Here is a 10,714-nt window from a genome sequence, read left to right as displayed (position 1 = left end):
CGTAATGAGCCGCCACCTCCTACCTACCTGCTGGAACTGGCACCCGACTAGACCACCCCCTCCTCCACACCTCCCCCAGTGCCTGGCCAGCTGGGCTCTACTTCGACCTGACTTTCTGAATTCCCCAGGGCAGGTGACATCCCTGCCCCAACCCCAACTGACCGGGGTGTGGGGCAAGAGGGACACGTAACTACCCCAGCTTCCCGACCGCTGGGCCCTAGCCCCGCGTGTGACAAAAGAAATCACAGCCGGGAGAAGTAGCGGCTGCCTCAGCTCCCGCGCTCAGAGCCTGGGCGAGCCGCAGTGGAAGGCAAGAGCGAGCCGGCCGGCCGGGTTCGGAAGCGGGGACCACAGAGCACTCCCGGCCGGGGCAACTTCTACAGGTTGCGAGGGCGGCAAGCCGGGTGGGAGGTCCCTCCCTGAGTAGGCCTTGAAACCCTGCCTCCAATTTAAAAAAAAAAAAAATTGCCGAGAGAAAACCCCCGGTCTTCGGATCGCGCCCCCACCCTCCGGGCCCAAACTGGAAGGTAAATACTTACTTAGCTTGGGAACCAGGTACTAGCAAATACTCGGCAATACTGATGTCTTGTTTTTTTTGCTCTGTCCTGACCGCAACGCTGTAGCCAATTTAGATATGCTATAAATTTAAGGGGTTGCTATGGCCACGGCGCGCCCATTGGCCGCCCGGCCCCCTACGTGCCGCACCACGTCACCAAATCTGAATAAGGATGCGCGAATTAGGCGGCGGCCAGACAAAGATGAGGATCGGGACCGCTTGAAAGTGGGGGAAAGTGCCGGCGCCTCCGCCAACCGGGAAAGCCGCTCGCCAGCGCCGAAGCCAGCAGCCGCCGGGGACACCTGCTCGAGGCTGGAGCGAGCGCGCCGGGGCGCCCACCCCGTGGCATGAGACCGTGACCGCCGCCGCCGCCTGCCACGCCACTCCGGGCAGCGCAGCGCAGCGCCAGGCCGGAGAGCGTCGGAGGACTCGAGCCCGGGAAGTCTTGGTCGATCGGTACCCGACTCTCCCCTGCCGAGGCCCAGGGTCCAGGAAGGCTGAGAGCCACAGCGGCGGGGACCGGGAGGCCCTGAGGGCCCAGGGGCCCCCGAGGAGGACCAGGCGGCCGGGGCCGCCGGGGCGCGCGGCTATGATGGTGCACTGTGCTGGCTGTGAGCGGCCCATCCTCGACCGCTTCCTGCTCAACGTGCTGGACCGCGCGTGGCATATCAAATGTGTTCAGTGCTGCGAGTGCAAAACGAACCTCTCGGAGAAGTGCTTCTCCCGGGAGGGCAAGCTGTACTGTAAAAACGACTTCTTCAGGTAAGCGGCCCCCGCCGCGCCCTGCCGCCTGCCGCTGGCTGGCCGGAGCTCCACTCCCGGGCTCCTCGGGAATTAGGGGAACCAAAGGCGCACCGCAGCCTGGGGTTGGGGTTAGATAGGCCTCTGCCCTACATCCCTCCCCCCCGCCCCAGCCCTGTCCTCTGCTTGTGGGATTCTGAAGCGAAGGCGAGGAAGAAGGACGCTGCTTGGCTGCCTCACCTTGGGTCTGCCAGGGGGCAGAGACCGGCCAGATGGCAGAGGCTGGAAAGTCAGCAACTTGCTCTCGGGGCCTTTTCCCCACACCTGAGTGTCCAGGACAGAAGCTTCGAGCTCTCCCCCCTCCCCCCAGATCCCAAAGATGTTGCAGGAGTTCAAAGCAGCTGAGGGCTTCTTGTTCCCAACAAGAACCCTGAGCCCAGAGGGTAATCTGAGGACAAATAGAAACTTCCGGGTCCCAAAGGGTCCTAGCCAAGAATGGGGTCTTCTGGAGATGCGGACAAGAACCTTCCCCTTCCCTCACCCCCACCCTGATCCATTTTCTCCCTAGTTGGAGAGGCTCTGAAGAAATGGAGGCTGAGAACCAGCAGGTCTTTTCTGCAAGGTGTCACCTCTCTTCCCAAGTCCCTATGCCCCCCCTCCTCAGGCCAGGACCCAATGCCTCTGCGGGCCTCAGTTTCCCCAAATGGAAAATGCTAAAGGGCAGCCTAGAAACCTGTGGGTCCCCACCCCCCACCCTTCCCCACTAACTGTGCTTTCTGCCTGTTTCCACTGGGCACCCAGACTGGCTTTGTGAGTCTGAATTCCAGGCACTGAGGGGGCGTGATTAGCTCGGCGGAGGAGAAAGGCAGCCTGCCCCAGTGGCCCGGCACTTGGGAATTTGAATAGGAGAAAATGTCAGCCGCGCCTTTACACGTGTAAACTCCCCGGCCCCAGAGGCCCTGGCGCCCCTAATGTGGCATGCTTGCAAAGCACCTAATGATTTTTGATAAGGTGTATATAGCCAATTATGCAGCCAGATAAGGCCAAAAGTGACTTATGGTTTCTAATGCCCTCACTACATCAATGTCACCCAAATTCACTCTGTTTAGAGACATGGGTGTGAGTGGATGAAGGGGTCCCTCGGGGTTCTGAGCCCTCTTCTTTCTCCCCACATGACCTGTACCCCTTTCTTTACATTCTGTGCCACCCATTGTGTTTGTGAGGGGGGCCTTTTCTTCCAGGGCCCAAGGAAGAAAAGGGATTTGTTCAGAGGCAAGGAAAAGAGGGTTTCAGAGTGATCCCAGGTCCTGGCTGAGCAGGACTAAAATCAGCTTCTGTCCCCATTCTCCTGCCACCTGCCAGGGCTAGAGATGGGGGAGGAGGGTGTGTGTGTGTGTGTGTGTGTGTGTGTGTGTGTGTGCAGAAACTGACTTCCTGTTTCCAGAATGTAGTCCTCTGAGAACCTTCTATGCACAGCTCCTGGGGTGGGGGAGGGTCCAGGAGCTCTCCCAGGTAGCCAGAAGCACAAGAAGATTGTGGCATTCCTGCTTAGATCTTTCACCCTGCTGCTAAAGACAGAAAGACAGACAGCCATGGTGTCCTTATCTGGGACACACACTCCCCAATCCAGGAGGCAAAGCTAAGAATGGTAGAAACGTACTCTACGAGCTTTTTAAAACCCTTTGTGGGCTCCTGAAACAGCCAAGGTAGATTTGGTGGGGACCTGAGGGCAGGGGAGGACCTTGGGACAGCCCAACCCCTGTCTGCCCTCAGAGCTGCACACTCAGCCCATCCGATCCCAGCCCCCACAGAGCCTGAACCAACATACTAAAAGCAAGGCCACCTCACCCCAAACCAGCCCTGCGGAGAGAGAGCAGAATTAGGCTCCTGTTTGACAGATACGGAAGTAGGGGTGTGTGGGGGAAGGCAGAGCGGTTTGGAGGTTTGGAAGAGGACTGGGACACGGGGCCCACCTCCCCACCCGGCACTGACAGGAGCCTTGTGTCCACAGGCGCTTTGGCACCAAGTGCGCCGGCTGCGCGCAAGGCATCTCTCCCAGCGACCTGGTGCGCAAGGCCCGGAGCAAAGTCTTCCATCTCAACTGCTTCACTTGCATGGTGTGCAACAAGCAGCTGTCCACGGGGGAGGAGCTGTACGTGATCGACGAGAACAAGTTCGTGTGCAAGGACGACTACCTGAGCTCCTCCAGCCTCAAGGAGGGAAGCCTCAACTCAGGTACGCAGGCCTCAGCCCTTCCGCGGCTTTCTGCCACAGCCACGCCGACACTCTCAGCCCGGGGAGCCCGGGATCCATCAGCTGGGAGGCTTCGGGGAACCCCGGAGCCAGGCTCATCTTCTAGAACCCCACCCGCTCTCTCTAAAAAAAAATAAGTCTCCCTTTGGGGTCCTCTGAGAACCCGGCAGGCTCCTAGCTGTTTAGAGGAAAGAGAGACGGGACAGGGCATGAGAGGAGGCAGGTTGTACCCGTCTCTGTCCCCACCCCGGCAGAAAAGATTTTTCAGAGGGGGTGTGCCCCGTTTCTCGGGAGCTGCGGACTTGCGGAGGGGCTGAGGCGGTCCTTTCAAACCAAGCCGGGCCTGGAGGGAGTCCGGGGAAGGGGTAGTCCCTAGTTTGGGGCCCCCTGGGGTCTCCAGGGACCGGTTTCCGAACCGGAGGCAGACCGCGCTGACGCCGCTGTCCCGTCCCCAACCTCGCTCGCCCCGCAGTGTCGTCTTGTACGGACCGCAGTCTGTCCCCAGACCTCCAGGACCCGTTACAGGACGACCCCAAAGAGACCGACAACTCGACCTCATCGGACAAGGAGACCGCCAACAACGAGAACGAGGAGCAGAACTCCGGCACCAAGCGGCGCGGCCCGCGCACCACCATCAAGGCCAAGCAGCTGGAGACGCTCAAGGCGGCCTTCGCGGCCACGCCCAAGCCTACGCGCCACATCCGCGAGCAGCTGGCACAGGAGACGGGCCTCAACATGAGAGTCATTCAGGTACGACGGGTGGGCCAGCCTTCCCGACCAGCGGGCGGGCGTCACGGGGCCGCCTACCCTGGGAACGCGGTGAACCTAGGAACGTAGGGACGGTCGCGCCGCTGAGACTGGGGCCATCTGGGTCCCCTTTGGAAGCAGGGAAATTTTGAGGCGAAGGATTTGACTCGGTCCCACTGTCCTGGCGATTTGGTTTTTGAACGAGGTCGCCAGAGACCTCTCGGAAGGCCGTTCACCTCCTCTCCCCTCCCTGAGCAGCTCCTAACGGCTGAAGCCTCTGGACCCCTTCCTCTCCAAGCGCAGAAAGGGGAGAAGTCCTTGCGCCACCGGACGCTGGCAAAGCGACGGTCGGCCGGGGCTCGGCGGCCGTGGGGGCGAGGGCCTGGCCGGGCAGGAAGCTTTTATAAAGCCGTCAGGCCCCGGGCCAGCGAAGGACCGGGAAGCCGGGGTCTTTATGAGTCACCCCACGGGTCCACGAAATCCTTCACCCTTGACTGGTTCGCCCAAGCCCCTCTCCGCCCCTCCTGGACTAATCCGGACCAGCCCTCGCCTCGGGGGAGTGGTGGTGCGGCCGCCCCGAGGCTCCGGGACCCAGCAGGGTCAGCCTCAGCGGAACGGGAGGAGGGAGGGCCCTGCTGAGCCCGAGCTCACTGCCCCTTCCCTCGCCCCAGGTGTGGTTTCAGAACCGACGGTCCAAAGAACGCCGCATGAAACAGCTCAGCGCCCTGGGCGCCCGGAGACACGCCTTCTTCCGGAGTCCGCGGCGCATGCGTCCCCTGGGCGGCCGCCTGGACGAGTCTGAGATGTTGGGGTCCACCCCGTACACTTACTACGGAGGTAAGGGGGCACCCGGGGACGCTCTGCTGTTCTGGGCTTCCTAGCCTTTGGGGCCACGGGAGGGCAGCCCTTAGTCCCCCCCGCCCGCACTCACGCAGGATGCTCACAAACCCTTTCCTAGACAGACTCACCCACTCACCCACAGGGGCCTTCCGAGCACTCCCGCCCACACAGCGAGCACACACGCGCGCGCGTACACACGCTCACACACACACACACACACACACACACACACAGCCGCTCGCCGGCCGACCTCCGGCTGGTACCACTTCACTTCCCTCCCTTCCGAAGACACACTCGGCGGTCACGCTGGGGCCGCGCCAAGCACCTCTCCGCCGCCCACATTGCTTCACTTCCACTGCTCACAGCCCGCGGCCTGGAGAGCTTGAGGGAGGCTGGAGCCCCGCCGGCGGGCGCTGGGGGAGAGGCGAGCCTGCCCCCTCGCAGCCTGCCCCAAAGGCCGCCGCTCTGCTCGCCGACGGGCGCCCCGTACGCTCCAAAGGCCCGGGTGGATCTCGGTGCCCACGGAGGGCTCAATCCGGATGGGGTTGGGGGGGCTGACGCTCCCCAGCATCTTTGGGTCTAGTTAGGGTCTTGAGGCTGTTAATGGACCGAGGCCCGCTTGGCCAGCCCCTCTCTTCGCTCGCCCCCCACCCTCCTTCCTCCTAGCTCCCGGGTAGGGCCGGCTCCCTGCGGAGGGAGGAGCCCTCTGTGGGAAGGACCCGTCTATCCGGGTCCCGCAGCCTTCCCATCCACGGAGCCCCCGGGAGTGTCTAACCAAACGGCGCCGAGCTGGTGGCCTGCTTGGCAACTCCAAACCCAGTTTGAGAGGCAAGAAGCGAATTTTCTTTAAAAAAAAAAAAAAAAAAAGTGGATTCCGGGACAATGCCGGGACGGAGAGGCGGTAAAGCCGGGCAAACCGGGGGAGAGAGTAGGAGCCCAGGCCCGACCTCCAGGGGAGGAAGCCTGGGAAGTTAAGCAGCAGATGGGCCCGAGGCCCCTGGAAATCGCTGGCGAAACGTGAACCGGCGATTTTACCGCGGTGGCAGGGGCCCGGCCCGGGAAGCCGGAACTGGACGGGGGTGGGCGTGTCCTGGGGCGTCTAATCTTTCCACCTAGCTTGTCCCCGGCACAAAAAATTCTCCACCCGGACCCGGGAGATAGCGGGGGCGGTGCCCGCCTGGAAACACCCCCCCCCCCCGCTGCCGCCGCCGCCGCCCCAACCTGAGTAATTAATCAAGGTTTGCAGGGAACCAGCCCACCCCGCACTGGTCCTGCCAGCCCCTCTCTGTCTTCAGACCTGAGGGACAGGGCTGGGGGACAGGACACCAGAACCGCCCCCCCTTTTCTCCAAAACCAGGATGGGGGGGAGCAGGACTCCCCACCCCCCCAGCCCAGCGGCCCCGCCTAATCCGCACTGGGAGATGCTGGCGGTGGCGGCCGGCAGCGGGCGAGAAAGGGGCCGGGTGGCGGGGCCCGCGGCTCCCCGTGGGAGCGCGGACAAAGCCCCAGCTGCGGCTTTTGTGCCCTTTTCAGACAGCGTTTGTTCCAATTACCTCCGGCCAGGCCGCCATATGGGCGGAGGCGGCGCGCACGGCTCCAGGGCCGCGGCCTGCCCGGCTGCAGCGCGCTCCCCTTCCGTTCCTTTGAGGGCCCCCAAATTTGTCTCTCTAAAACCTTCCTCGCTTTCGGGCAGAATAATGGAATTTGAGGTTTTTCAAAAAGCAGTTGGCCACCGTGTTGCTGCTGTTACCTAAACTGCCTTCGCTCCAGGAAGGTCTCCCCACAACCCTTCTCACACACGCACCTGATTTGGATAGCTTTTAGGGTTTCCGAAAAGAAAAAGGGGGGGGTGAGGATGACATCCAGAACTGGGACCCCGGGACTGAGCGAGGGGAGTGGGTTTTCAGAAGAGAGCCTGGCCCCGGGTCGCCGGGTTTTTTCCGCTGTACAAAGCGGGCTGTTCCTTCGACAGGCCGTTGGGCCTTCCTTTGAGTGGGGTCCTGCACCCCATTCCCGGAGGGACCGGTCGGAAGGTGGGAGGAGGCCGTGATGGAGGGCAAGGCCAGAGGTGCTCGCAGAAGCCATTGCTTGTGGCGGTTTGTGCAGCCGCCGTGTGGATCCCGCACCCCGAATTTGTGGGAAGGATGTGCATTTATTTGTGTCAACTCTTCCAACGGGTCCCTGTCCCCAAATAACTTCGCGATAACCTGGGTGTCCTAGCCAACCCCTCCGGGTAGAGACTGGAGATCCGAGGCTCGAACCGCCACCCCCAGACACCCGAAAGGGGTCCTGACCGCGGGGCCCCTCGCTGGCATTGAATTTGGCTTTCTCCGTTCCAGGAGCAGGAGAAAACGCGCCGAGGCTGTCCTTGGCTCTGCCCCCTTGGCGCCCCCGTGCCAGGCCTCCTGCCCACCGCTTGGCTCGCTCAGGCTGCTGCCGGGCCCGCTCTCCTAAGGGTCTGAACCCCTTCGGAGCTGTGCGCCGCGGCAGCCGCTCGCTCCTCGCGCTCGTTCCGGAGCCTCGCGGCCACCAAGCCCTTGGCAAATTACTGATCCTCCCGGTCTCTGCATCTCTGGGACCATCCGTCGCCTTCCTATCCTCACAATCTTTCGTCTTGCACCCTGACCGCGGCTTGACATGCTTATTTATTTATTTATTCATTCATTCATTCATTCATTCATTCATTCATTCATTTCCTTCCCGTCTTCCCCTCGCTGCCCTTGGGCCCTCGCCTCTGCGTGGACTTGGCTGCTCGTGGCTGCGGTGACCCGTCTGGGGCTGGCTGCTCTCTACCGCCTCTCCCCCACCCCGCCCCCCGCCGCCGTGGGTCTCTGTGTCCCCGCCGTGGTCCCTTCTCCCCTTCCGTCTTCCGTTGGCCCCGAGCCTGCGGCCTCTGCCGGGCTCTGTCTCCAGCTCCCGGTGTCTGAGAACCGGCCGCCGCCCAGGCTGGCTTCCCTCGCTCCCTGCGTGCTTAGGGCTCCGCGTCCTGCCGCGTCCGTGTCCCTCCCTTTCCGTGGCTCTCTCCCCCTCCCCCAGGCTCACCCGTGGCCCTCCTCGGGATGGGCACCGTCCATCCCCGGGGTGTCAGGCCGCCTCCATCAGACCGCTCACGTCTAGGGTCGGTGCCCTCCCGCGCCCACCCGCGCCCTCTGAACCGAAGGCCTCGCTGCTCCCCTTCCCGGGGCCCCTAGACGCCCGCGGGTCCGGGAAGCCTGTCCTCACGCCTCCTCTTCCCCCTTGTCCCCCCACACAGACTACCAAAGCGACTACTACGCCCCGGGAGGCAACTACGACTTCTTCGCGCACGGCCCGCCGTCTCAGGCGCAGTCCCCCGCCGACTCGAGCTTCCTGGCCGCGTCGGGACCCGGCTCGACGCCGCTGGGCGCCCTGGAGCCGCCGCTGGCCGGGCCCCACGGCGCGGACAACCCCAGGTTCACCGACATGATCTCGCACCCCGACACGCCGAGCCCCGAGCCCGGCCTGCCCGGCGCGCTGCACCCCATGCCGGGAGAGGTGTTCAGCGGCGGGCCCAGCCCGCCCTTCCCCATGAGCGGCGCCAGCGGCTACAGCGGACCCCTGTCGCACCCCAACCCCGAGCTCAACGAGGCGGCCGTGTGGTAAGGCCGGGGGCGCCCAGCCGCGCCCCTCTCCCCCCGCCACCGAGCCCCGGACGCCGCCGCCCGGCCACCCGGAGACTCGCCTCTCCACCCCTCGGAGCTTCGGCGCGCGCTCGCTCGCTCGCTCGCTCGCGCCATCCCTCGGGACCAAAGTCAATACGCCGGAGGGTCGAGATTCCAAGCGCACCCTAGAAGCCCTCCGGACCCCCACCCACCATCGCCTCTCTGAACTAAGAGGGGACCGAGGAGCGGAGACCGCGGCGCCGCCCCTCCCCGCGAGCCGAGGCATTGTGAAATCTTACTTCTCACTCTTCCTCTTTTAAAAGAAAAAAATAAGATAAAAAAAGAGAGAGATTGAAAGGAAGAGAGAGAGATATGAGGAAAGTCTTAGCCAGAGAAGAAAAACAGAGCTTTGCCGGAGATAAAGCCACCTCCGAGCTGGCGCCCCCTGGCGGCCAATCTTAAGGCTCAAGGTCAGCTTGTCTAGGAAGCTGCGCGGTCAGGACCAGGCCAGCGTGGGTCCATCTCCCCGCTCCTCCATAGTTAAGCCTGAGGGGCCTGGCAGGATTCGAACTCTCCCACCCCTGCTTTGCCCCTAAGCCGGGCGCCAAGTCTCTGGACGTTTGCCCACTGCTCACTCTCCCTGCCCAGGGCCTGGAGGCTGGGCCATCAGGACGAACAGTATTAGACTTTTTTGGAAGTCGGACGCTTCTAGTTTCCTTATTTTGTATAAAGAAGAAACAAATAAAGTATGTTTTTGTGTTTACTGTTTATTTATTGTACTCTAGTTATCTGGGGCTGGACATTTTTTATATTTTTAAGAGGAGGGTGGGACAGAGTGGGGGAGGGGAGCCAGAAAGAGGTTTACCAAAAAAAAAACACACAAAAATTTTCAAAAAAAACTAAAAAAAAACCAAAATATTTAAAAAAAATCAATTTTTTTTAAAAAAAGAAAGATTAATAAAAAAAATTTCTTTTCTCCCTCAGTTCTGTGTGGTCTTCTTTTCTTGAGAAGTCAGGGTAAATGTCCCCAAGACCCCTCTCCCATCCAGTAGGGCAGTGGCTTTTAACCTCTGGGTATCCACCCTTTGGGGGACAAATGACTCTTTCACAGGGGTCATTTAAGACCATCAGAAAACACAGATATTTACAGTTTGGAACAGTAGCAAGATTACAGTTATAAAGTAGCAAAGAAGAGAATTTGATGGTTGGGGGAGGTCACCACAACACGAGAAACTGTATTAAAGGGTATTAAACTGTATTAAAGCTGCCATGTATTAAAGGGTCACAGCCTTAGGAAGGTTGAGAAACTTGAGAAACGCTACTCTAAGGCCCTTAGTTTGGGTTTTGTTCTTATTGGGTGGTTTCTTTTTAAACATTTATTTCATTTTAGTGTGCGTGTCTGTGTTTGTGTGTGTGCCATGATGTGTGTGTAAAGGCCGGAGGGTATCATTTGGAGGTCAGCTTTCTCCTTCTAACACGTGGGTCCCGGGGATAGAACTCAGATCCTCAGGTTTGGTGGCCAGCGCCTCTGACCAGTCCTCTTGCTGGCTCCGCCTTGGGAGTTTCTGTGGTGGAGGATGCTCTCTCCTTTTATGCAAACTGCAAGCCAGCCAGGCACATAGTAGGCCTTCAGGGTGACTGAGAAATGAACATACTTTGTCAAAAAGAAGTCTCGTTCAGCATGCTGGTGTATACTTGTAGTGCCAGCACTCGGGAAGCTGAGCCAGGGGGTTCCAGGCCACCTGGAACTGCATAATGAGACCTTGTCTCGGAGGTGGGCCGACAAAGTGGGGTTCTAGTTTCACCCCTATTTATTTTCAATAATTTGTTTTCATCTTACGTGCATTAGTGTGAAGGTGTCAGACAGATCTCCCAGAATTGGTGGCACAGACAGTTGTGAGCTGCCATGTGGATGCTGGGAATTGAACCCGGGCCTTTGGAAGAGTGAATAGCACTC

General features: G+C 60.7%; 1 protein-coding gene across 1 annotated transcript; it reads left to right on the top strand.

Annotated features, from left to right (window-relative positions):
* The first annotated feature begins 751 nt into the window (after positions 1-751).
* On the top strand, positions 752-9,734 carry Lhx5 (LIM homeobox 5). Its single transcript, XM_021633157.2, has 5 exons — positions 752-1,318; positions 3,309-3,532; positions 4,023-4,300; positions 4,969-5,134; positions 8,391-9,734. Exons 1-5 carry the CDS (start codon positions 1,146-1,148, stop codon positions 8,756-8,758), a joined length of 1,209 nt encoding a protein of 402 aa, XP_021488832.1. The 5' UTR covers positions 752-1,145; the 3' UTR covers positions 8,759-9,734.
* The last annotated feature ends 980 nt before the right edge of the window (positions 9,735-10,714 follow it).

This window comes from Meriones unguiculatus, chromosome 4 (genome assembly GCF_030254825.1).
Source record: "Meriones unguiculatus strain TT.TT164.6M chromosome 4, Bangor_MerUng_6.1, whole genome shotgun sequence".
Taxonomy (NCBI): Eukaryota; Metazoa; Chordata; class Mammalia; order Rodentia; family Muridae; genus Meriones; species Meriones unguiculatus.
This window is presented reverse-complemented; position numbering and strand designations above follow the sequence as displayed.